The 27,818-nt window shown below is 45.3% G+C and overlaps 2 gene segments (V, D, J or C); both read left to right on the forward strand.

Moving 5' to 3' along the window:
- The window catches only part of LOC102577049 (Ig mu chain C region-like), a 110,702-nt gene that overhangs the window by 18,653 nt on the left and 64,231 nt on the right, over positions 1-27,818 (forward strand).
- LOC106737515 (Ig mu chain C region membrane-bound form-like) overlaps positions 1-27,818 on the forward strand; it is a 52,331-nt gene that overhangs the window by 16,858 nt on the left and 7,655 nt on the right. Inside the window, 4 exon segments of the C gene segment in view lie at positions 8,291-8,602; positions 9,971-10,300; positions 11,765-12,085; positions 14,556-14,870. Coding sequence covers positions 8,291-8,602; positions 9,971-10,300; positions 11,765-12,085; positions 14,556-14,870 — 1,278 coding nt within the window.

Genomic DNA, 27,818 nt, shown 5'->3' on the forward strand with positions numbered 1-27,818 from the left:
CACAAGCTATAAATTAATGAGTGGTTACAAGTGCTAAAAAAGGTGTATGAGGCCTTGAGTTGCTGTACCACTGTATCAGATCTAATCACATCCTGGGTGTGGAAGAGTTGTCCCGGAAGGATCAGAAAATGAATATGAGGCCTTTCTCTTTTAGGGGCCACATCCCCAATCAGACCCCCAGGAAGGACTGGCTGGGTCAAGGGAGGAGACTATGAGTTCATAAGGTCTTTTAATAATTAGATAGTTGTTCTAATCTCATCCTTAGTAGTGACCAAAATATTTCATTTGATCTGCTTTTTCTCAGGGGTTTAGCAACTCACATTGAAGTTTAAGAATGTAGATGAGTAGGTGGGTTGAAGGGTGTGTATTGAGTTAGCAGATTAACAGTCAGTAGGTAGACAGAAGAATGGAAGGTCACTCAAAGGGAAAATGGGAAATGCACTAGTAAGTACACACTCGGGAGGAAAGCATAAATAGACAGACAAAAAGAACTGCATATAAAGAAGGAAATCCTGATGCAGAAGTTATTCACACATGCCAACAAAGGTTCTCAAAGAAGGAAGAAAACATACAGGCAGGAGGTGGAGTGTTCAATGGGGTTATTTTAAGGACCAAACTCCTATCAATGAAAATACAAAAGTGGGCATACTGAGAAAAATTGATATCAGACTTGGTTGACATATAATTGGCTTTTGATAGGATTTTTGCCAGGCGCTAATTTGACAGCAATTTTTTTCTAGTCAGAAGTTCAAACCCCAAGTATTTTAAGGCAGAAACGTAACTGGTAGAACTCCTGCACCCATTTTCCTCTGTGACCTAGCCATTGAACTATATCCCAAAATGCACTGCAACCATGCTAGGTTGCCAGGCATTGCCTCTTCTTAAGAAAACAGAGACCCTGGTGACTTACGGGAAGTGTAGTAGCTAACCCAAATGGCTCTTCATTTTGAAATGAGTGAGAATGAGATCCATGAGCTAATGGTGTCATATGACAGTGGAACATTTTCACAATTTTCAGTTTGGTTCCAATGGTGGAAAGTGCCAAGTTGGGGAGGCGGGGTTGGGGGGAGACCAGAAAATCTAGATCTCCTACAACAAGCATCTAACTTTTTCAGACTCTGAGCTCAACACAAGATGCACAAGAGAAGTAGGAGCTGGTATACCCAAGCTGAGCTAGAAGGAGACATGGTGGCATGTGCCAGGAAGAACTTTCATCTGTGCTAGTCTCTGCTTTCACATAAAGAGCTCTTGACCACCCATGGTCATCCATGGTATTAGCCCCTCTTCCCTGTCTTGCTCCTTTGCAGGAAAAGGGAGGAAATGTCAGATTGTTCAGTCAACCAAGAAAAAAGGAGAAGCATTTGACCTGCATTGTTGTATCTTGTGAGATCCATTTGACATTCCTTTTGGTGGTGGATCTAAGACTAAGAGTCAAAGACCTTCATGGCTTACCCTTTATGCTGTGACACCCACCTACACTTCTCTTCCATCACCCATCCTTCCATTCAGTCTTTCCGTATATCTCTTTATATGAGAGATACCTGAGCTGAGTAATGAGCAAGCTGGTGCTGGGGTGACCAGAACAGGGACTTTGCAGTGTTGAAGTTCTTAAATCTTCAAAATAAGACGTGACCTATGCAGAGACCCCTCACATGAGTTATTTCATGTCAACCATTTTCAATGGCAACTGAAGAATCCCTATCATCATATCTAAAGGCCAGGAGCAATATAGGCCAAAATACCTTCCATGATCAGAGCTGTTGATCCCTTCCTTCAGGAAAGATTGTACTTTGAGTACAGCTCTAGCAGCTTGCCCTCTTTCCTCTTCAACCTTCAACCCTGTTGTCTGTCTACCAGACACACCCTTCATAAATAAATTATGTAGAGATTTCCAAAGCTGGTGAAGACTTGTCAGCTCAGTTCTGTTCTCAATTAGCAGGAGAATGGCATTCAAAAACTTTAGGGTGACTTGGAAACTCCAGGCTTACGTCTATGTGTCTATCTTTTGGTCTTTCTCACACATGAATGCAGTGCAACCAAGTTCTTCCACCACTTTTACTACAGGGCAATTGAGAAACATTGTGCTAACAACATAGGGTGGCATTTTCAAAAGAGTCCAGGAAGCTGTTAAATCTTGCTTTTTGCTGTTGTTGGTGATGTTGGCACAGTGGAGTGCTTTAACTAGCTCACACCCCAGAGGTGTCATGTCCAGGCCTCCAGATCCTATCACACTACATCAGAAACAACTAAAATGGAGTCCAGAGCCAAGTCAGTGGCTGGCTGGCATAATTCAGCCTTGGTTCAGCTGCTGAATGAGTAGCTTTTGACTTCACAGGCACTGAGAGTCTGGCTCTCCATCTAGGGTGGCCATCATAGAGGACATTCTGGTTTTCTGCTACTCTCTCCTCTATTGATACAAAACCTGATGCCTTTATGTCCTCTATTTTTCTCTTCAAGCAGACTGTCCTCTATGATGACCAGCCTATCTCCATCCCACCTTCCCCAAGGAGCCAGAAATGCTCCTCCAAACTTCACTGATTTCTTGTTCTATAAGGGAATGGAAATGACTTGTTTTTTTCCCTCTAAACATTTTGACTTTGCCTTTGGTCTGTCCACTAACTCAGTGTCTTCTCAGTGTCCTACTGTTGCTTTATGTATTTTATGGGGAAGATATCATGCTTCTAATGTAACCCCTGACTCCTTGGCTGAGTTGAATGAATGAAGGGGAACTGGACATTCAAATGTCCCTGGAGGCTTTTGAAAATCTCCCCCTAAAATGCATAGCTCTCTCTGACTTGAAGTCCCCAGCTACCAGCACCCTCACCACCCTGTTCACCGCACTGCAGAACCTACCCCCTGCTACTGTTATGTTGCCGTACAAAACTTTAACCTAAAGAATTTAGCAAATACCCAACTATAGCCCACCAGATCTATATGGAAATGCCACCTCATACAGATACCCTTCTTGCTTGCTTAAGTCCCAATATGGATAAATCCTTCCAGGGCCTCCAGGCGAGAAACCCCCAATTAGTCCTGACTGTGTCTATGTATTTGTTATCCAAAGCTTATCTAGAAGCATATCCGGATGCAGACGAAGAGGACTTCTACAATCTCTGGGCAACAGCCTCCACTTTCATCATCCTTTTCATCCTAAGTATTTTCTACAGTGCCACAGTTACTTTGATCAAGGTAAAGAGAGCAAGAGTGTAGGCAAAGGGGGAGAAATGAATTAAGTGTTCATGAAGAAAATGAGAGAGACTTTGAGGTTAAAGTTTTAAGGAATGTCAAAATCTGGCCCTGTCTCACTAGACTCTGGACAGCTGACTTCTGTTCTAGATTTGCCACTGTCCCATAGCAGCTTTTCTCTCCACTCAAATTGGAGTCCCAGAGAGGAGAACTAATATTTTCAAAATATTTAACATCTCAATAGGCAATCTCATGTCCCTCTTGATCCATATGAATTCAGATGTTGGAAATCTGGAAGGTTGGTAACTGTGTCCTGGTTTCCAAACCCATCTGAAGGGTTGAGTGTAGAAATTATGGCCTCAAACCCCTCAGACAGCTAGGGATTTCATGATCTCCACCTTATTGTCATCTTCTCTAAATCTCTCAAGACCATATTCCATTCCTGTCTCAGGAGTGGTAAAAAGAGAATAGACTAGAAATTAGGAATGGTCAATGTAAGCAATGTGATGACACAACATGAGTAAGAATTTCTTCAGTGTGAGAATGAAAAGGGGTTGGCAGTGTGTGATGTTTTGCAAATCTGATAAATTTGTTTCCTTGGGAATAAGTATATTTTAAAATGTTTCCATTTCAGGTCAAATGAACCCAACAGGTCAATACAGCTTCTACACAAGGATAACCACCAATGCAGACTGTTCCTAACTTTTCTCTGCAGAATGTCTGAGGATGTTCGACAGCCAGAGGACTACATTCATTACATGAATGTAACTGGATTTTTCTGGCTACTTTTTATTTTGCTCCTTCTTTGAGGCATCGTGAGCCTGCTTTTACAACACAGTCACCATCCTGTGTCTTCCATCTGCATTATTAATCTCTGCTTTATATCACATGCGGCCTTTACTGATACAAAACTATAGCAAGAAGTTGCATGTGAGTGGGCACCCATAGTCAAAATGCATACCCCCATACTTTCATTAGACTTTTGTATTTCTTGTCCTGTATATATTTTTCATGTTGAAATAAAGATATATATTATACTGATATGTCAACAGGTTTATTGTGGATTCTTTAATCTTGTAAGCACTTTTCAAGTTATCTTGCTTCGGAGACTCAGAAATTAAGGATATAAGCATCCAACCTGTATGAGCCCCTGGGTAATGCAGGTCAAAGAATTTCACTCAGTAATTCCAGCAATGTAGGAAAATATTTTGTGTTTGAAAAAATATCCCACAACACTAAAGCCGCATGGTTTTGCTGAAGATTTACCTTTAGGAGAGAGATGACCAGAATGTATTGAACACTTGTATATGATGGAGAGTCAATGACCTCCCTCTGGAAGTTGTTCCAGTCATTAATTCCCTCTACCTGTTAAGTCACACTTCCAGACTTCAGCATCTTATAATGGATCTTGATAAGCCTCTTGTTTGTTAGCCTGAAGAGCCATCTGTCCTCCAAGAGCTTTCACCCTATGTAGTTCAGATCATTTTCCTTCCTAACCATTTCTTGTATCAGCTAAATGTGGTGAACTGTCTCTGAGAGGTACATTCTTCCACATCCCAAGTAAGTACCAAGTGAAGTAAAACCTGAATCTCATCAGGAGCTCCTAGAAATAATAACTAAAAGATAGATAAACAAAAATACTTGGAAAACTTCTGGAACACTGAATATCAAAATTAACATTGTAGTGCATGTTAGTAGGTACTCTATATTTAAGTATTCCCTGTCCATGTTCTGCATCACTGGTTTAAAACAGTAGAGGTACACTCACACCAACTATAGTATGTTAGGCTACCATCACAGGTTGTATATGATGGTTATCTCCAGGATAATTTAGACTATTGAGACTGATCTCTTGTATCATGATGTTTTAGCCCTTCTATCTTTTCTAGGGATCTCTCCTGGTCATGAGAACATTCTTTGTTTGATTTTTCTCGAGCCTACAGAACTGGGCTTCAGAATCTCATGTTATCAATCTGTCTTCCCAAAGAGACTTCTAGTATGTTGTGTTTTGGATTAATATATATTAGACACAAAATTTAAACTTCATGAGGCTTTAAGAACTCCATAAAAGCTCTGGAATTTGATTCTAAAAGAAGAGTCCTTTTTCCCTACAAAACCATTGGCCTCAGGAGGTGAAACTCCATCCTTAAACAGCAAAAGCAAAATGCATGCAGGGAAATCTATTGTAGAGATTTTTTTCCATGGATAGACTCTCCCAATGGCCAGTGAAGACATGATATAACTTCAGCTCTGCTGAATCCCCAAACAACAGAAACTGCTATAGTTACTAGTTGGGTGCACCAGGGAGGAAAGACCATCTCTCCAGAGATTGTTCAGTCTTAAATGACTATCCTTGGAAGGTGAAGTCACCTTTTTGGGTTCTAGTGCATGGCTGTGAACAGTGACACCTGGTCCAGGAGTGAGTTACTCAGGATTGCTCCAGGTAAGATGCAATTCAGCCACCCATATCTTAATCATCTAATGCTGACATTGGGTAATATGGAGATGGGAGACTATCTAGGAGAGAAACATTTCTCCTAGATACAGATGAGAACCATTTAACCCAGATTTCATAGTGTTTTGTTTTGTTGTTGTCTAAAAACTTGGGCCAGCCCTAACCTTTTGCGGGTGCAAAGATACACAGGGAATGACAACATTTTATCTAAAGAAAATGCTCCTGTGGAAGCATGAACCAGCGATGATAAATTAATATTGGAGTTGGGAGATGTAGATTCTAGTGTGCTCTCTATTGCCTGCTTCCTACATTGACATCAGGCAGATCACTTTCGTGATTCTGTACCCTGTTTCCCCATTGGTAAAATGATCCTGACTCTCAGGTGGGCTGCAACACTAAGATGGTGAGGAATAAAGATGCTGTGGACAGTTATGCAGAAGGCACATTTATGGAAAAACAATGAAATGTGGATAAGCTGAATGAGTTGCAAAGGTGAGGAGTAGCTAATTCACTATAAGCCTGGGCCCTAGGCTAGCTCATTGCAACTTTTTCTTATATTCATGGGCTCCAAAGTTTCTAACATGAGGGAGGGAGGAAGTGGTGGATGTTGTGCTGAGTTTTTGCTGGTGGACAAGTTTAGGGGGCATCTACAGGTAAAGGAAGGGTGTGTATAGACAGATCAGTACATATGGTGATGACAAAGCTATTATGTTTCCATTCTAGTCACTTTTTTAAGATGATCTTTTTACCATTGATCTCTTGTTTTTTTGTATCTTTTGCCCTAGAGAATTTATAGCAAGATTCATGTGGGTTCCCCCCCACCACCTTCAGCTCCTCATGCAACCAAAGCTAGTGATTCAGTGGATCAAGAATTAACAGGAGACATTCTAATTCTATTGGTTCTTTCCATTCCTCATGGCTCTGAATCCAATAATTGTAAATACAATGAATTTCATTGGATATTATACTTACAGACATGATGCATGTAACCACCAATGGCCTATAAACACTTCATAGGTTCATAGATGTATTCCCAGAGTAACAAGGAATAATGGCCACAAGTTGATTGAAAGTAGGTTCAGGCTAGACATCAGGAGGCGCTACTTCACAGTCAGGGCGGCCAGGATCTGGAACCGGCTTCCAAGGGAAGTGGTGCTGGCTCCTACCTTAAGGGTCTTTAAAAGGAGGCTTGATAACTACCTAGCTGGGGTCATATAAGCCCAGTATTCTCTCCTGCCCAGGGCAGGGGGTCAGACTTGATGATCTGCAGAGGTCCCTTCCAACCCTACATCTTTGAACCTATGAAGTGTTTATAGGCCATTGGTGGTTACATGCATTGTGTCTGTAAGTATAATATCCAATGAAATTCATTGTATTTACTATTATTGGATTCAGAGCCATTAGAAATGGAAAGAACCAATAGAATTAGAATGCCTTCTGTGAATTCTTGATCCACTGAATCGCTAGCTTTGGTTGCATGAGGAGCTGAAGGTGGTAAGGGGGAACCCACATGAATCTTGCTTTAAATTCTCTAAGGCAAAACCCACCAGAAGGAAATATCCAGGAAATAAAAGCAAGATACAAAAGCGAGTCTAACTCTTGCAAGATAATGTCATAGGGGGAGGAGCACATAGGTTTGAGTATTTTATCCTCTGTCACTAACTCCGTTTTTCATTGTATCAATTTCCCCTGAAACCAAAAGGGCTTTCTAGTCTCTTTTTGCTGTCCCACAGTAGATACATAATTCAATAAACCTGCTAATAATGCAATAAATTTGAACTAGAAACATGTACAAAGTAATTACTGCTGGATAGACATTTTTATGATGCGATGAAAAGAGCCAAACAGCTACTAAGATGGTGCTTGAAAATGTGTAACAGCTTTATAACTGGTTTCTATCCTGCCTTAATTTGAGCATGTTCTCAAGGCCCTCTGGGTTCTGAGATAGTTGCATGGAAAGATGCCAGGGCAGAGATCAGAGAAGATGGCGTGCATCTTCCATTTAAATATCCTCTTTGAACCATGACTTCAGTGTGATCAAAAAGGAATGGGACTCAGGATTTTGGGCTTCTCTTCATGGCTTTACCACTGACTGTGATCCAAACCAATCCCCTGCATTTTTCAGTGTGTTCATCTCCATGTCTGTGATGTGATGCTAAATTCTCTAGAGGAGCTGTGAAGATGACTTGGCTAGTGTTGTGACTTACAGGCATAACACTTTGTCCTCATAAAGGCACTAGATCCTCTACTCGTCTCCACTTGAGTAAACCCAGAGCATTTCCTTTCCACTTAGAGCTCCCCCAGTTTTGTGCTGAATAGCCAAGTGGAGAGTGGTTTTCATCCATTCCTTGGAAGCTGCTCTACAGTGGAAAGTCACTATCAAAATCCTAGTATTACAGTTTGGAAAAATTGAGGTGCCAAGATAGGGATGGGACAGACCAATGATGACACAGCAATCATGTGACGGGGTTGAGAATAAGACCCAGGAGCCCCTGGTTCTTGGTCCAGTAAACTAACCTCAGTGCGTCCATGGAACCATATAATCAGGTGGGGAGGATGTTATGGAAGATGATCAATGCCATGATTTTCATATACTTGTTTCTTGTCAGTTGTTCCTGTCACTAACTTTTTTCCTCCCCGCTCCAGCAGCTACGAATGGCCCGTCTGTCTACCCCATGGTTTCCTGCTGCACTTCCAAAATTGAAAATGCTAAGACAGAGACAGTCATAGCCTGCCTTGTGGACGACTACTTCCCAGAGCCAGTGTCCATCAGCTGGAACTCTGGCCAGATCACTAAGGAGGCTAAGTTTTTCCCAGCTGTGCAGTCCAAGAATGAAAGGTACACCAAGACCAGCCAGCTCACCATCCCTTCCAGCAGCTTACAGAGCAGCAGCAGCTACCAGTGCAACGTGGAGCACAAACTTTCAGGAAAAAACATCTCCAAGTCATTCCCTGCAGATTGTAAGTTCTGTGCTTAACTTATGGGGGATGGGGAGAGGATAGCACAGCAGAGGTCATCTTAGTTGGAATCCAGAATCCTCTGGAGTGCTTTTGGATTATTCTCCCTGAGCCTGTGGGGAAACTGGGGCCCAGTTATGACCTCAGATTCTCTGTCACAGCATTTGCAGACAGAACTGCATCCCCCAGCTCTCCTCCATGTCAGCCCAATGAACAAAGGGAAAGCCATGGGGTGAAATTCCCCCCTGGAGCTTATGGGCCATTCAAGGGGAAGACTTTCTCTGTGATGCTGGAATGATTATGGCACTGGGTTCCTTAGCATCTGAATCCTTTGAAAAGAGCTTGGCCTGAAAGCTTTCAAACTTGGTTTGAATTGTATGTTGACCTTATGCTGGACTCTCTGTAGATGAAGGCAATAGCAGCTCACTTCCCTGCCCCCTTAACCCTAAAAAAAAGGCCCTGCTTAACAGGGGGGGCAGATGTGCCAATTGGCCTTCCTTTATACAGTTTCCAACATGGCCTGTTGAGAACCTGCCACTCCCCAAATGACTCTTTGCTAACCAGGGAAAGTAAAATGAAACCTAAACTTGCGGTTCAGATCAAAGAGTAGGTTTGTTCCTGCCCACAAGGCTGAAAAGCAGAATCAAACCACTCGGGGCAGAGGTTGAAATATTCTTCCCACCTTCCCTGGGAATCTTCATAGATTTCCTCAAGGTCTTGCTTTGACACTCTTCTCCACATGGAGTTTGGGGCAAGAACATTTTGAGGACCTTTTGTTCAGTTTAATCCTCTAAAATAAAAATTCCCTTCCCACGTGTCTGAATTAAATAATGTAAAATGCATTTTTGGCTACCTGAAAGGTCAAAAAAACATAAGTTTTGGCTGGTGATGGAGAAACAACAAAACACAAATGTGAATGTTTGTTCTTCAGCCTAAACTTTCCCCTTTTTGAGTTTCTTTAGACTTTTTGAAGGGAAAAATATTTAATGCCAAAAATGTCAATGAAATTTGTTTTAACAAAAACAATGTTTCGTTTCAACATTTTTTATAGCAAGGAAAGGAAAAATACTTCATTTCAAAGGGGTTCATTCTCTAATTTGTGGGTTGTATTTCATGGGAATAAAGCAAACAGGTAAAAGAGGTCTCTGTGACTAATACATTGCTCAGGTATACTGCCACGGGAAGTGGGGGTCTAGGGGTCTAATCTGAACCATCTTTCTAAAGGGAGACTTGTCCTGGTTGGTGTTGGTTTGTCCCACGTGGTGGGGACATGCTGTAGGGTGTAGAAGCATCTCTGGGAAAGTGGAGCTAGATCTGCACCAAGTGAGCCTGAAACTCCATTTTCACATGTCCTTCTCTTGCTGTTTCCAGTGTGTGCTGAAAAGACCGCTGAACCCCAGGTTCGCATCCTGCCCCCATCTTGCGAGGATAGTTCTACAGAGAAGCCACTGGAGCTGATTTGTCTCTTCCTGAACTTGGGCCCTGGCAAGGCCAATGTGGAATGGCTTGTGAATGGAGTGAAGGACAAGACGTACAGCTTGAATGTTGACCGTGTAGACGATGCAAATGGGTTAAACGTGGGCTACAACCGAATAAAGCTTACCAAGCAAGCCTGGGACAATGAAAATGTTTACACTTGCAAAGTGACTCATCCTAAAATTGCAGGCGGCTACATGATGTACAACACCAGCAAATGCTCAGGTGAGGGCAGGAATTAATCAGAAAACATCATTGCTCAAAAGTATTGGGACTGCATTGATAGCAGGGTGATAGAGGATATGAAAATACAGGATGGATGGAGGGAGGTGGGGAAAAAGATGTTTGTTGATGTCAGTGACAGATAACACATAAATGCAATAGATATGCATTTATAAAATGGCTAGAGAGAGGGAGATGCATGCTTGCTCTTGTTGCAAAAAAAAAAAAGCCAACAGAAAACTGGGTTTTATTAGCAGGAACGTCTCTTGTAAATCAAAAGAAATGATTCTTCTGCTCTATTCAGTACTGGTTAGCCCTCACCTGAAGTACTGCATCCAGTTTTGGGCCCCACGCTTCAAGAAGGATGTGGACAAATTGGACAGCCGAGAACAGCAAAAATTATTAGAGACCTAGGTAGCATGGCTTCTGAGAAAAACCTAAAAACTGGGGTTATTTAGTCTGTAAAAGAGAAGACTGAGGATTTAGAGAGAATGGAAATGAGTTTTTTTCCATCTCTGTAGGGGATAGGAGTAAAAGCAATGGCCTCAAGCTGCAGCAGAAGAAATTAAGGTTTGAGATTAAGAGAAATCTTCTGACAACAGGGAAGGCCCAAGCACTGGAACAGGCTGCCTAGAAAAGTTGTGGAATCGCTATCCCTCCATTTTGAAGTAGATTTGACATGCTCTTGGCTGGAATGGTTCAGTTAGGGATGGTCCTATAGATGACCTTGTGAGGACCCTTCCGGCCTCACTTTCCCATGATTCTGTGCAAGAAAGGCGGCACCTTTGGGTGCAGATCAGATCAAATGGACGTGTGTACAGCATTCTGTAATCTGCTGGGGGTGGAACAAGAACATTGTAGAGAATTGGAGAGCGTTTTCTTCATTGTTTAACCTGGTGCAGACATAGGAAGACAGGAGACTTTCTGTTACCAAATCTCTGCTTTTAAGATTTGGGTTGGCTGCTGTAAATCTTGGTGCACTCTTACTTGTCCTTAAAGTCAAGTAGTTGGGGGGTTTTTTGGTAATTCCCTAGACAGTTTCCAGTGAATTAACATGACCAATCTGGATACCTCTACAGGATCAGGAAAATGAAGCTGGAGAAGTGCCCTCAGACTTTAGGGGGTTTAGCCTTCCTCTGTAGCTGGGGAAATGGCCCTCTTCCTTGGATCTCTTGAGCATATTTTAACAACACTTGCAGCAGCAGGACATTGACCACCATTGTTCCCCTCTCTTACCTGTAGCAAGTTAAGGAGTTATGCCGTGTGGTTGTGTCAAGGTTGGCTATGTGGTTAGACAATAGATTTGTATAGGATGGCTTGGATAGGGATGATCCTGCCTCTTGCAGGGGGTTGGACTAGATGACCTCTGGAGGTCCTGTCCAGGCTTACTTTTCTATGATTGTATATAAGGATGTGTTTTTACCACACTTGCCATTTTGTCATCAGCACCTCTTTTTCATTTTTCAGCCTGTCTCATAAACTTTCCTTACCCCAGCATCTACATAACAAAGCCATCCTATGAAGATGTGCTTGCCAACACTGGCCTGGTTACATGCCTCGTGCTGGCATCTGATTTAAGTGGTGCTGACATCAAATGGGAAGTGGATGGGAGAAAAAGCCCTAATGGGAATACAGGACGTATCCAGACCCACAACAACGGGACCCAAACCCGCCTCAGCTCCCATCAGGTGACTCTGAAGCAATGGAACAGCATCTCCACATTTACTTGCAAAGTAAAGGTCCCCTGCTATGAAGAGATGAAAGAACAAGTAGCCATGAGTGAGAAAAGTAAGTAGATCTGGCATGAAAATGGGGAAAGTGAACTCCAGCCCACATTACTTGGGCTTATAACTTAACTCCTACACACACCTGCAAATCTGGGTTCTGCTGGTGCTTAGTTTCTTATAATGCAAAAGGACTTTGGCCATAATTTAACAACTATCTTGTGAGTGTTTCACTGGCCACCACTTTATTTCCACCTGTGCAATTTTCCCATGGTCCTCTACATGATTAGATATAGGGTTTTGAAAAGAGGTGCGTTGATAGTGAGATGCCTCTCATGATTTATAATACAAAAAATTTCTTTCCAGTTAAAAACAAACTAGAAACTTCACTAGTCCAGGGCTATATTATTCAGTTTAAGATTGAAAGAAAAACAAATATAATTTTATTGGAATGTGCATTAATTTGCTATGTTATATATTATGTATAAAAAGAACAAAAAAATAGGCAAAAAATAATCAAAACAGGTTTCACTAGTCCTGTTGTCATTGGAATGAAATGGATGGCTCTTTCAGATTCAAAAACCAAAATCTAGCCTCCTTGACCATCTTGATAATGCATCCAGTGCTTCACTAAACGTTATTTCCACTCCTGAGTTAACATTGTTTCCGGCCGCTAAGCTAATGTTCTTGGTTAAAGTTAAAAACAGTCTGCAGGGCTCTGATATAGGAGCTACATTACCAGGACTGGCTAACAGACACAAGAATTGCAGAAGAAAAGCTAGTTTGATTAGTGAATGTCAGCGACCTTCTCCTTCCTAATGGTCTTAACACCCCTGATATGAAGAGTTGAGAAGAAATGAGGTAGATTGCCTTCATGGTTCAGTGCAAGTGAGTCTCTCCCTGCTGCTCAACTAGAAATACTGCTGCCACTGCCAGATGGTTAGTTTTGAAGTTTGGTTTGAACAGGAATCAAAGGGAGATGCAACTGGACCAGTGCACCCCCCTCCCACCTCCAAACCCAATCTGCCTCTGGTCCCCTTGGTTTTTAGCATTAAATTCCCACTCCCTCTTTCTATCGCTTTCCTCCAACAATTGCCTAGGGTTAGGATATATAAAACATCAAGTCTCTGGTGGCCCCCTTGTCCTCTATTTCCAAGATATTCAGGTGTCCAGCTTTTATAGAAATTGTCAGAAAATGAAAATCCTTTAACTGCCTCTGGAAATTTCAGAGGGCATATACTGTTGTTTTGGATTCAAGCATTCAGCAGCTGAGTAGGCTCAACTTGAGTAGATTTGTTGGCCAAATGCTAATGAGTGCCCATCAACCTCATGGGGAACTTTGATCATCATCCCCAAATATGAACAGGGTAATTATAAAGAGGACAGTGATCAGTTATTCTTCTATCTAGAGGTGCCAGAACAATAAGAAATTTGCTAAAATGACAAGAAAAACCTGCATTTATTATTAGTATTAGGAAGAATTTTCTCACTGTGAGAGCTGTTTAAGTATAGCAGCAACTAGCTAGAGCAGTTAGTTAGGCAAATTTGTCTGGGATGGGTTAGAAAGCAGTGCTTAATCTCCCAGCCCTATGGGTTCAGTAAGTGGTCCCAGGTCTAGACCCTACACACAGGGTGTCTCTGTGGACTTGATCCAGCACGGGGTCAGCCTGTGGGCATGATTCAGCTTGCTGCCCTGGTGTTATGAACCATTTCTAGTGATGCATGCCTGCGCATCTTGCACATCAGATCTGGCTGCACACTGGCCTGACCATGCACATTAGATCCAACTGCAATGACCCCCAAATACTGAGCCCACCACATACCAGTGTAATCTAGTGCACAGATCCATGTCATCTGGCCTACATGGCTTCTCGCATATCCAGAAATTTGGCAGCAAGCAAGTGGAAGTTAACACTGCCATGGATCCCCCACCACATTTATGCACCTACAGAGAGACCCACAGGCCAGATGGCATGGCCTCATGGGCTGAGGGTTGAGCACCATGGGTTTAGATAGTTCCAACCCCACTCTAAGGTACATGATTGAACTAGATGACCTCTGTAAATCCATTCCAGCTTTATATTTTTTTATGATATCACAGAGATGATGGAAGCAAGATTGCTGTCATCTCTACAATCACTACAGTTGCCATAATCATCATGAAGATGGAAAAAGTAGAAGTGGAAAATGAAAATACAAATAAAAATAATAAGAAAGATGATACAGAAAAAGAGAGAGACGAACAGGCAGAGGTTGTTGCCTTTACAAAAGCAAATGTCAGAAAATTCATTCAGAGTTGCGAAGGGTTCAGGGGTTTCTTTCAGCAGTAAGGAGAGGTCACTGTCCCTTTGAATTTTGGGTCAGATAAGATTCAGATATTAGGTTCTTTTTCAGCTTAACCGCATTACAGTCCCACTATTGCTGCATTTTTTTCCTGGACACTGCCCAGTGTTATATTTTTCATCTATATCCATGTTCTTAACTTAGACAGGAAAGCCAAGGCCTTACCTTCTCTCCCCTCCTTTTTAATTTAGATGTCCAGAGGAAAACACCATCGGTCACCATTTCCCGAGCCTATCGCGAAGACGCCTCTGGAAACAGAGTTGCCATCCTACTTATCTGTGAAGTTAGTGGCTTCTCCCCCAAGGAGATCAGCATTTCATGGCAGAAGAACAATGCCCAGGAACCCAAATCCCATTACAATAATGGCCCTGTGTACGGAAACGACTTATACTCAACTGAAAGCATCCTGAAGGTGGATAAAGGTGAAGGACCAGCAATTTATACCTGTGTTGTGCAGCACCCAACTTTGAAAACTCCTGATAAAGTTACTGCAAATGTGTCCTTTGGTAAGTGGATTCTCAGAGGCAGGTGTTAGTTTGGGGATAACTGCACTCTTTCTCATCCCATCAGGCCAATGGCATGCATGTAACTTCACCTAAGCCATAGGGTTGGGGGAAGGGGTGGTGGAGCAAGTTTTGTGTTTTCATTATGGCAACCTTTCTGCTTAAATCAAGAGTTACAAGACAAACAGAGCACTCTTACCTGTGTAGAGAACCCCTCATTGATTCCAGTGCTTGGTAGTTCCCCATTATCCTCAAAGCATCATCCAATCCTGTTACGAAATGTCTTAAGCAGTAGTTATCATGACCTGTCTTCTAGGGAGATGATTCCACAGATTTTAAGAAAACCGAATTAGTATTACCAAACAAGTAGGAAAACCATTCCAGTTTCCAAAAGGAAATTCTGAAGCTCAAGTAGAATATGATCTCCTTGAGCTGGTATTTGGTCAGTCACTGGGATGGGTGCCGCTCTTTGGGAAGGTACATAAAAAACTTTGTCTAGGAGTTAGGAGTGCCACTGGGATTTCTTTTTTCCAGACAATGATGTGTTTTCCATGAAGTGGCTTGTTTTGCTCATAACCATATATTTTCTTGGTAGCACATGCACATTGCTGTTTTCCTTTTGTGTGTGTCTATGTGTATCTTTTTTCTGTTTTTTCAATGGGCATTTATGGTATCAGGATTTTCTTTGTGGTCTTCCATTGATAACAGGTACCCAAATAAATTTTAGCTCTCAAAGTATGAGCTGCCTGAGGTAGATTCTTTGATTTGAAATCTCAGGTGCCCACGAATGCCTGGCAAAGAAAGAGCCATCATCTCCATTGCCTGATGCCTGGAGGGTGCTTAGTAGGGCTGTACGAAATGGAAGCGTTTTGTTTCAACTAGCATTTCGGCATTTCACCAGAACAGTGTTTTGTTTCAACTTTTGTTTCAAGTTGAAACGGCTGTTCCAGTTCGTTTCGGCAAAGAGTTTTGCCATTTCAACCCTGTTTCAATGTTTCACCCATAGGATATAATGGGTAAGGTCAACACAGGCTATAACTTAGTTATTTCTGGTCATAATTAGATGAAACTTGCAAAAATGGTAGCTTCTTCTGAGGGCAGGATGTGTGCCAAGTTTCAAGAAGATAGGTGCAGGGTGTTCAGAGAAACTGCACCCCACATCTTGAGAGAAAAACTCATGTCACTTGTACGTGTGAAGCCACAGCAGAGTCCAAACTGCAGGCTTGCTAGCCCCTGCTGAGACAATGAATCCCAACAAGTTTCAACAACATAGGTGCAGGGGGTTCAGAGAAATTGCACACCAAAATCTTGAGAGCCAAACTTCTGTCACTTGTATGTGTGAAGCCACAGTGGGGTCAAAACTTCAGGCTTGCTAGTCCCTGCAGTGGCCCCGAAGCCTGCCAGCTCTCAATGACATAGGTGCTGCAGGGCTCAGGGTTCTGGGGCCCTACACCTCTGGCTGGCAAAACTCATGACATGGGTGTTTGTGACACTGTGTCTGGCTTGGCCGGGGGGGGACTACTGTAGGCCTGGCTGCCAGGCCCTGCTGCAGCCATGAAGTCTGCCAGCTCTCAACAAGATAGGTTCAGCAGGGCTTGGGGTTCTGGGACCCTGCACCTCTGGTTGTCAACAGGTAAAACTCATGAATGACATGGGTGCTTGTGACACCGTGTCTGTGTTCAGATGCACCCTTCCTGGCACTAGGGCCTCTGCACATGACAGTGTGCCCCAGTGAGGCTGCCTCCTCCTCTACAGCCTCATCCCAGGCCACCACTGGAAACAATGGCAGGTGAAAATAATGTAGCTGGCTCAACAGCAATAGCACCAGCAGCATCTAAGGTAGCCAGACAGAACTGTCACAGAGCCTTTCTTGTTATAAAGGAATTGGCAGCAAGAAGTAAAGATGTTGTGTTGGATATATGTTACACGTGGTGTGTGTGATAGCTTATCTTGTGTTTTTATGTTTGTATGTTTATTATGGGGAAAAAATGAATAGTTAGAGAAATATTTCTTAGGGAGCTTTCAGATTGAAAAACCCTTTGTCAGGCTGAGGAAGTACCTGCAGTTGGTGTGTCTCCTGGTCCTGGATGGAAGGAATAGTGAAGAAGCCAGAGGCTGGCCTGGCAGGCAAGAAAGGCAGGCAGTGAAAATGAAAATGGAGGCATCAGGGAGTGATGGACAGGCTGGGGTGGGAGGTCAGGGATGTGGTGGGCCAGTAGGGGGGGCTCCTGTGTTGAGCCTCCCACCTCACTACGCCCATCCACCTTCCAGACTCCATGTGTCTCTCCAGGGGAACCTAAGCCCTGGCAGACCCCCTTTCGAGTCCCACTACAGAGTCCGGGGGTAATGTGTGCTGCCACCACCCTGAAAAGGGACTGTCCAGGGCCTGTGTCCTCAGGGAAACACAGGCCTAATAGTCCTATGGGTATTCGACCCAATACAAGAATTTGCGGCACTTTCCCAAGCTGGGCGCCAAAAAGGATAGTCTCCCTTAGTTCGCAGACCCAAGGGGCCTCCTAGGCATAATTAAACCCACCCTCAATAAGTCTCCCACACTAGGTACAAAGGAGAACTTTATTGGTTACAGAGGGTAGAGTTAGAATAGGGTACAGGGTAGAGCAATATCAGAGAAATCCCATAGAGCAAACTCCTGTGGCTGGGGGAGCCTTTGATCTCGCATCTGAGTTACCGCAAGCTATATATCTAGCTGGATCTCAGTTAGCTTACTCACAAGTATCATCCAGAGGCAGGTGGAGATTCCCTCTGGAAGCAGGCAGTTCCTTGATCATGAGTTTTGAGAGAGAGAGCAAGCTTCAGATGGTCCAGCTCTTCTTTGTTCCTGAGTATCCCTCATGGCTGCTGCCCCCTCCTCTCGGGCAGTCCTTAACTTATATAGCTCTTGTGACCTCATTTACCTGGTCCAATGGAGGCCAGCACCTGTTGGCTGTCAGCCAGCCAATTTGAAATACATCACTAGTTGCCAGGCAGACTCTAGCCCACCAGGAAGGAAGCCCCTCACTCAGGTATGTGATGCCCATCATGTAGGCAGAGGGAGCAGGTTTCCCCACTCCCTCAGGAATGTATCCAGCTCAGATTACCCAAAGAGACAGGGTAAGGATGTGTCTCTCTGCTGGGCCCATCCTTATCCAATTGTCACAGAGCAGAGACTTTGGGGAGAGACAAAGGTGGCTTTCTGCCACAGGGGACAAAAGGTGATGTAGCAGCAAAGGTAAAAGTGCAGAGGTGCCTGGGGAGGCAGATGTCTGGCAGGTCGCAGCGTGTCAGAACTCCACTGTCTAATCTATATTGAGTCCATGAGTTTCTGCACCTACTACCTAGGAGGCTGATGAAGTGCAGTTCATAGGCCCAGCTCTGATAAGTGGTTTATATTTCAAACAAGCACCTAACCTCATCGCTAGAACTGAAGCCAACTTCCGACAGCTCAAAACACAAAACCTGCCAACTATCTCCAGTACCCCACAAACTGAACACCAGAATCTATCAAACACAACAATGCCTACCTGTGGGGGCACGTTCCTTACTAAAATAACACTCTGCCTCCGGTCTCTTAGGCCTGATCCTGAGAGGAAACAAATTAACAAGCAATTTTCACAGTCGGGCCTATGAACTTCACTTCATCAGTCTCCTAGGTACAGAAACTCATGGACTCAATATAGATTAGACAGTGGAGTTCTGGCACGCTGCGACCTGCTGGACATCTGACTCCCCAGGTACCTCTGCACTTTTACCTTTGCTGCTACATCCCACTTTGCCACCACCCCCCACCCCAGCCTGCTCCTCACCCCCTGATGCCTCCATTTCCATTTTCACTGGCTGGCTTTCTTGCTTGCATTGCGGGCCAGGATAGCCTCTGGCTTCTTCACTATTCCTTCCATCCAGGAACAACTGCAGGTACTTCCTCAGCCTGACAAAGGGGTTTTCAATCCTAAAACTGGCATCCTGGGCAGCTAAGCCGAGCACACCAGGAGCCTTACAACTGCACAGCAACCAGCAAGCATCAGGCCTGTCAAAGATGTGACAAGTCTGGGCTTTCCCCAACCAGGACTGTGTGCGTCTGTGTGTTAGCTGGAAGTTATGGCACCTCCTACCTGCCTTTCACCACAGGATCATTGGTCCTGGCATTTAGGGGGCTGCCATGCTACCAGCAGTCCCACCACGCCTCCCTACCCTGGCAGGGTGCAGTTTTAGTGGTCATGCCCAGGACCTGGGGCCTCCTCCTTGCCCATAGTCCCAATCCCATACCTCCAAGTTTGTCCTGGCAGGGGAACGAGCTCAGCAGGGACATGTTCTCCTCCTGCTGGCTGGCAATATAATTAGTGCCCCCTCAAGCTGAGAGCGGGGCATTAACTGTGTGTTTTTTTTAAAGGAAAAAAGGAAATAGGTGTGAACAAAGTGAGGAGGGTGGCATTCAGTCCATCTGCACCTGGAGCTTGGGGAACCCCAGCAGCAGGAGATTCACCTTCAGGAACACCAGCTGCTCCCCCAAACCAGCATCCAAGGAGGTGCAGTGAGGTGTCACTACATCCCCAGTGATGCTGAACACCCTTTCACTTGGCACACTGGTCAGTGGACAGGACAAGTGTTGGTGGGCAACTGTGGCCAGATCCAACCACACCAGGCTGCAGCTTGCCCAGTAGGCCAAGGGGTCACACAGCAGTGGTTCCACATCCTCGGCAAGATAGGCAGCCACTGAGGCATGAGCACAACCTGCCTGATGCTGCGGTCTGGTGGCTCTGGACCCCACCATAGAAGCCATGTCCTTAGCCCATATTGGCAGCGCCTGTGGTAGAGGACAAGACTGGCTCATAGACGGCATGCTAGCATGAGACGGTGGATCCCCCTGTTTCACGTCCCCCCGCCTCCGCAATTCTGCCTCCCTGACTTTCTTTACCAGCACCTCCGTCCACTGATCCAGTGTTTGACTGCCACATACAGTGCCCTTCACCCTTGGGTCACACGTGGCAGCCAGCACATGGACTGTACTGGACCGCAAGGGATCAAGCCATTTCCTGATGCCCTCTTTCAGCTGCCTCACCAGTGCCTGCACATCTGGTGACAGCGGCCTGCCCCAGCCAGGAACATTGATCCCCTGGAAGTTCTCCATTTGGGTCTGAAGTTCCCTCACTATGGGGATCACCTGGCTAAGGAGGGCATCAGCAGCACTGAGGCTCTCAGTGGCCTCAAGAAAGGGCTTGAGGACCACCAAGATCTGGGAGATGGTATCCCACTCAGCTTTGTTCAGGGGGCCACTGATCCCGATCTCCCCAAGCAGGACCATCTCATGGATGGCCTGTTGCTCCACCAGCCTCTCGAGCATCAGGTATGTGGAGTTCCACCAAGTCTCCACATCCTGCATGATTTTGTGCTATGGGATGTTCAGCTCTGTTTGTTTGTCCCACAGCATCTTGCCCCCTTTGATGCTCCGGTGGAAATAGCCTGCCACCTTCCTGCATTTGGAAATGAGCTTGCTGGTGGTGCTGGCACCATCACCAACAGCCCTGTCCCCTCCGAGGCATCCCTGACAACAAGGTGCAACTTGTGTGCCACACAGCAGATGCCAACAAAGCTGGCATCACGGACCGCCTTGACCATATTGGCCCCATTGTCGGTGACCGTGAAGCAGAGGGTGAGTTCGCCCTGCCCAGCAAGCAACGATTGCACCAGGCAGTTTGTGGTCCCCATGATCTCTGCTGCTGTGTGGGACTCATCCAGCACCTTGGCTTGAAGGAGAGCCCGCTGACGGCCTGACTGGTCGCACCAGTGCCCTGTGAGGGAGAGGTGATCTCCAACCCAGCTGCTCCAGATGTCCAAGGCCTGAACCCTGGCTGCTCAACAAAGGAGAAGGGCTGGCCATCGACAGCAAGCTCAGCCTTGCAATGTGCCCCCCTTTCTATCTGCCTTTCCCCCACTATTCCAGGGTGGCCTGCCTCTGCTTTGGGGGGATGGGAGCTTTGAAGCACGCGGGAGACTTCCTGCTGGGGACACTCCTGCTGGTGCCAGGCTGAGGAAGAGCAAGAGCAAGAGCAAGGGGGTGGTGCCTGTGGAGATGCATCAGCATCCCCATGGTGGTCATATGTTTTGTTCCCCTTCCCCGGCTGGTTTTGGCTCAGCAGTGCAGGCAGATAGCGTACGTGGGATAATCTGCCAGTCAGAATGATCCCAGACCACACTACCCGCTCGCTTCTGGGGTCTGGGTGCATCTGTGGATGCTTCTGCACTTTCCCCCTCCTCAGCAGGCGGAGGCACAGCAAGAGGAGTGGACTCAGCTGAGCCACATGCCTCCACCTCTGCATAAACCTCCTCCAAAGTGCCTTCTGGGGAAGGAGACCTGGCTCGAAGGGAACTTGAGGGGTGTTGAGCACAAACTCAGCTGATTTCCCCCTCCTTCCCCAGAATTTCCCTTGCTAGGGCACTAAGATCTAGATCCAGCGCCAGCTCTTCTTCTGGCACTGGAAGGCTCGGCATAGGAAGTGACAAAGGGGTGGAGTGGGCTGCTGTGCTGGTGCTGCTGGTTGTGGTTGTCCTCATGGTGGGGATGGGTGGTTATAGCTGATGCATGTGGATGAAATAGTCTCAGGCACAGGCAGTGACTGTGGCACTGCTACCCTCTCCTTGCTGCTTGTAGCAGCCTCATCCCTTTTAGCTGGAGGAAAGAGGCTGCATCTGTTTGGTGGGGGGGAGGGGACTTACAGCTCTCCCTCTACCTCCTCTTCCACTCCTCCCTGACGGCTGGCCAGTGTGGCCACCTGCCTTGCCACCACGCTTCACGGTGCGTTTCATGTCTTCCTTTTCAAGAAATATATAAATGTATTTGCGTTCCTATATAAACTGAAAACTGTAGGTGTGGTTCAATGACGAGATTTACGAATCCGATAGAAATATGCCCATGTGTGTAGAAAAACTCAAAGCGAACTGACTTGCAGTAATGAGATTTATGAACCCGATAAAAAATATGTCTGTGTGAAGAAAATATAAAAGCATTGGTGTGTTGGAAAGAATGACTGTATAAAAACAAATATATACAGTAAATTCCTATATAGAGCAAATTCTATTGTAACCCTATCCAATACAAGATTCAAAAGAATAAATCAATGAATATAATAATAAAATAAAAGCACCTACAAGAAGAAGGTCTTCTGAAATCCCTCTTGCTAGGGTAGCAAGCAGGGAATCCTTTAGAAAATCAGTGCTCCTAGCCGTAGTGGTCTGACGGTGAGCTGCTAGAGCAGACAGCTCGCTAAGTGACCCCAGAGCAGAAAGCAGGGAAGTTCAAAAAATGCTGCCTTTTATGAAGTTTTTCTGTCCCTCCCCTAGAGCACTGAGGTTGGAAGGGACCTCAGAGAAGGGTGACAGTCACTGGCCAGCTACGTATGTCAATAATGAGAGCACTCCTTCCCCCTCCTCCCCCTCCCTCCCCTAACTTTACTTTCTGTTTCCCTGCAGAGAAGCCATTAAAGGTAAGCCGGCTTCAGTCGAAATTTGAAATGTTTCACCCTGCCCTGTTTTAAGCCCCTCTGTTTCGTTTTGACGTTGCTGTTTCGAGTTCGAAATGACTCGAAACAGCGTCGAAACAAAATGCGCTGCGAAATTTCGCGCAGCCCTAGTGCTTAGGGATGCTCATGAGTTTGGAGCCCAGCCTCCAACACCATCTGCTTCATAATTCGAACTGAACAGGCAAAACCAGGAACAATGTTGACAGCATGTACTTGAAGAAATCCAGCCTCTAATGCAGCTGCACTTCAGACAACCGGTCTAGACCTCTCACTCAGCAGACTCAAAGCTGAGTGGGGACGCTTCCTTTTATCTCAGTAACTCTCCACACTCATTGCACACCATGGATTTAATGCTGCCTGAACCACCTCTAGAAATTTGCCTGAGATTCTTTTTTGCCTGCCTTGGTTTGACTGACACTTCTACAACTTGCCTTGGGAAGATTACCCCTTCCTTGCTTTCACTAATGCTCCAGAGGAATTGTTATCACTTGACACAGGTGAGTCAGCACTTTCTGTGCCAGTCAAAATCCTCTCCCTCCTATTTTCCCTCTCTCAGCTGGGGCATTACAAGATTAAGCATTGATTTCTTTGCAGCCCCAAGCCAACCAGAAACACCCACATTGGAAATCCTGTAGTCCATAGACCAGGAAAAGAAGACCAAGAAGCTGGGGTATGTTGCATATGGGTACAGCCCTAAGGACGTGACCATCAAGTGGCATTGAACTTCACAACCTGATAGCGAGAGAAGGGTGGAAGATTGTACATGCAGGACTAAGAGGCAGCTCAATATTTCTGTACCCAAATGGAAAGAAGGGGACAGCTACACCAATGAGATAGATCAGAAAGGGAAAATGATGATAAAGACAATGTCCAAAAAAGGTGAACTATAGAACTATCACTCCGCATTTTGGAAGCCACTGATGGATGCATTAATTGACTGGGTTTAGTAGGTACTAATGGCTTGAATTTGTTATAAACTAACTGATTGTGCTTTGAAAATAGACCAAGAAATAGAAAGAGGGTATGGGGGGTATTAGTATTAGTCATTCACAGGATGACTATTAGCCCCCCTGTGTTGATCAGGCTGTGAAAAAAGGAAAATGAAATACTAAGATATACTGTGCAGGGAAGATGGGGGAAATTTCATTGCATAAAATACTGGTCAAATCTCTTCTGGGACATAATGGACAGTAGTAATTGGTCATATTGAAGAAAAGTGAGCACAGACTGGATCAAGTGCAAAATAAATAAATAAAAAAATAGAGAAGTGGGAATTCCATCTTGTAGGAAGAAACTAAGCGTTTTCTTTGTCTGATCTAGAACAGCGGTTTTCAAATTGGAGGATGCGGTGCTTTGCCAAGAGGGTATGCGCTTATATTTTGACAAGAGCAGAACTGATGGCAGTAATGTTTCACCAGGGGTTGGCCAATCGAAATCTGAAGGTGGAGTTTCTGATTGGTCAGCACTCCGTGAATAACAGCATTGCTGCAAATTCGTATCACTCTCAATACCATTTCCAAGAATTAACATTTAGAGGTGCATTGGGTAGGGGGTATAAGCAGCAATATTTTGAATGTAAATGGGTACCAAAACGTTTGAAAACCACTGGTCTGAAACAATGAAGGATGAGAAGTGGTAGGATGAATCTGTATAAATAATTTAGGGGGAACACCATGGAGAGGGAATGGACGGAGGCTAGCTTACAGTCTGGAAATGAGAAAAAGGTTTTTTCTAACCATCAGAGCAGTGAGGTCCTGGAGAAGCTTCCCACCAGTGCAAATTTTCCACCTAGTTTTAAGAGGGAGCTTGGGAAGTATATGAAAGGGATAATGCATCTTGGTTGCCTGAAAAAGCAGAGGCTAGGCTTGATTCTCCAGGAGCACCCTTCCAGCCCTACATGCTCAAGGCAAGTTGATTCAGAGCAGGGAAAATAGAAGGTTTCAGGAATAGATGGACCCAGACACCCAGTCTAGCAAAGCAGTGTGGAGAGGCAACTCAGTAAGCCAGTGGGATCTGATACAAGGTAAAAGAGAGATGGGGATACAAGGACATATGAACTAATAGCAGAGAGGTTGGGTGGGTAGGTGGTTGGATACAGATGTTACCATACCATTAACCTACCTTTCCTCGCAGACTGCATGCTCTCCCTAGCAACCCGACTGTGACCATGAAGAGCCCCCCTTCCTGCCACAGGCTCAAATCAAATGGCATGATCACACTGGTCTGCTCCACCAGTGGCTGTTATCCCCAGGAACTGCAGCTCACCTGGCTGGAAGTTGGGAAGGAGAAAAGAGGCACCCAGTTGACATCTTTCCAGGAGAAGAGTGGGAGGTTCAGCATCTCCAGCAACCTAACTGTGCCTTGTGGGATCTGGGAACAGCTTGGGGAGTACATCAGCAATGTGGCCCATCTTGGGACCAGCAACAACCTGATTCACAAGATCAGCAAGTGAACAAGTGAGCAAGCCCTATTCCTTCCCCTCTCTGACCCTACCAGTGCCTGCTCCCTTCATCCTCTTCCCATTCCATATATTCTTATCCAGTTGCCTGTGATTCCCTCCTTGTACTTTTATCCACTTTTCCCCCCACCCCTCTCCCATGTCATTCCCCATCAAGAGCAAACCACCTTTTCCCCCTCTGCATCTCTCCTCCTTGTCCCTCTACAACACGGACCCTCTGCTCTCTTCCCTTCTGCCAACCCCTTATTGCCCTCTTTCCCTCCCTTCAACACCATCTCTGCTCAGCAAACCCTCCTCTTTCATCCTTTCCTCACTTCTCACTCTCAATCTCCTTTCCAGCTCGTATTCCTCGACCTAGTATCTACCTTCTAAAGCCACCCCTGAAGAAACTACTGACCAAAAGAAAGTCCCCTTTGACCTGCCTGGTTGTGCGTTATGACCTGGACCAAGCAAGAGTCACCTGGGAAATTGCTGGCACCAACAGGACCAAGACTGCCACTGCAAAGAAACCCAAGGCCCACAGAAATCAGCCACAGACTCTCCTGAGGCACCTGGACATCCCCACAGGGGACTGATACTCTGGAAGCACACTTCTCTCCAGAGTCACCCACCCTTGCTCCCTCTTTGAGAGCAAGGAGGGCAGCATCTGGAAGCCCAGAGGTAAGAGAAAAAAGCAAGGGGGGGTCAAACATTTATCCATGGCGTTCTGCTAGGCGTCTTGCCTTAGGGGTTACTTTCCTTCCCAGTGAAAGACATGGGAGGCAGGGGACTGGGTATTAGATTCTCTCCTGGAGAGGTCTAGAGAGAGTGATGGAAAGAGAGGCATCAAGCTGTGGGTAGGTAAATGGTTGGAAGCAAGGATAGAACGGTTGGACAGATGGATGGATGGCCAGCCCTGTGTGGCAATGGCTCAATAGATCACCATGGTGTGGATTGATTTCAGTGTACCCACACCACATTTTGAGTATCTAACACCCTTCCCACTACATCAGGATTAAGAGGTGGAACCTCATAGAAGTAGAAGAGCTGGTTTTGCCTTTGCAATCCTCCTATGGCGGCCATTCCCTGCCTCATCTCCACCCCCACCCCAAGTCTAGGGTCAATCTGGAGAGCACTACCCATTGAAGGGGGACAGCCCATACCTCATTCCCCATCCCCCATGAGTCAGTCCAACCTACCTACCCCACCCTTATGCTAGGTCAAATATAGGGCCCAGCTAGGGGAAGAAGGCCTTCTACACCAGACATCCAGTCCCATTAATTTCAAGGTTTTGATGTCACTTAAAATGAAATCACAATGCAATTCACTTCCCATGCAGATGCCCGGATGACCAAGAGCCTTTTCATGTCACTGGTTCTCCTATCACCTGTGTAGCCTGGCTCCAGTGAGGTGGTATGGGTGAGGCCCCTGGAATTTTTCCATCTGAGATAATCTTCCAGTGGAAAAGGAACAGTAGCAGCATTAGTCCCTCTGCCACCTTCTCTGCCCAAAGCCTCCTGAAAATCCCCACTTCTCAGTGGGAAACTGGGGCTGTATACACATGCTTGGTAGGACATGAGTCCTCATCTTCTGTGCAAAGCTTGAGCAAGAGTATCTGAGGTAAGTCCAGCGGAAAGGTGGGAAGAAGGCCTTCTTCCCCTGGAATGCTTGCAATTCAGGCATGAAGGAAATAAACTGTACTGCAGTGATTATCAGCTGGGGTAATGAAAGATCCCTATAAGGGTACCATAGCATCTGGCCCCTGTGCCATGTGAAAGTGCTCACTCCTCCATGCACCAGGAACCCCCAGCATCCTACAAAAAAGCAGTGCTCATGACTGCTCTTTAACTCTCACTCCCAGGGATGGTAGGAGGGGCTACAAAGGCTGCTGACTCTGGTCATGGGTGTGTGAGACCCCAGGGGAGCAGTCTTGGTGATGGAGGCCATGCTTGCCCCCTCAGGTACAGAGCAGGGGTGGGGGGGGATCAGTGGAAAAAGCCGAGAAGAGTGGGGTGAGGCCTTGCCCCAGCTGCCCTCACCTGGCACCAGCCAGATTCTAGCTCAGTGATTCTCAACTGGAGTCCTGTTAAAGTCAGAAAAGTTATAGAAGAAAGCCTTGAGGCTAAAGAGATTGAGAGCTACTGCTCTGAGGCACCTGTTCTGCACTGGGGCAGAGTGACTTCATGTTGGTGTGGCCTGGCTGTGTAAAGGACATGAGGATGCCATATGGTATTGTGATGTGTTGCTATGAAATGGTGAGTTCTTGATAGTAACACCAGTAGTTTTGTCTCATAGAGCAGCTGACGTTGGCTATGCCATGGATGACACTGCATTGTAATAAGACATATTCTGTCAGGACTTTGCTGTATGCTGATTGTGAGAGTGCCTTTCTTGGTTGCAACATCTTGCTATTATGTCACTGTTAGATATCACTTTGTTGCAACATAAGATTTTGTCACAGCAATTGGGTACTTTCCCATTTTTGGCATATGTCTTGTCATCATGTGATTGTATGTTCTCTCTCACTGGTCCCACAGTATTATTTTATGCTGCCTTCCTTGTTTTTTTGCATCCATTCTTATCGTATGCTGTTATTTTAGTCTGATAGGTTGATATTTTTGTCACCATGTATTAATGGGTCGTTGGGACTATGATTTATGATGAAGTGATGATTTTTCATGATGTATCAACATCACCTTGTCACAAGTCATGCTTTCACATAAGGACGTGCCTCACCCACACACCATAGATATACAACTCAATGCACTGATGTTACATCTCAATGTGATGCATTTCTATCATGATACTATATTTCTATTGCACCTCAATATGATGTGTAACCATCTGCTTTAGCACTTTCACTGCCTCTTGCTTCACTATAATGGTAAAATCTGCTTGGGATACATGGTCAACATTGATATGGTTATGTCATGAGTTTGCACCAAATCTTGTTGTGAACTTGTTGCATCATAGCAGGGTCTGCATCCTATCATGTAAAGT

The sequence above is a fragment of the Alligator mississippiensis genome, chromosome 7, assembly GCF_030867095.1.
Source record: "Alligator mississippiensis isolate rAllMis1 chromosome 7, rAllMis1, whole genome shotgun sequence".
Lineage (NCBI taxonomy): Eukaryota > Metazoa > Chordata > Crocodylia > Alligatoridae > Alligator > Alligator mississippiensis.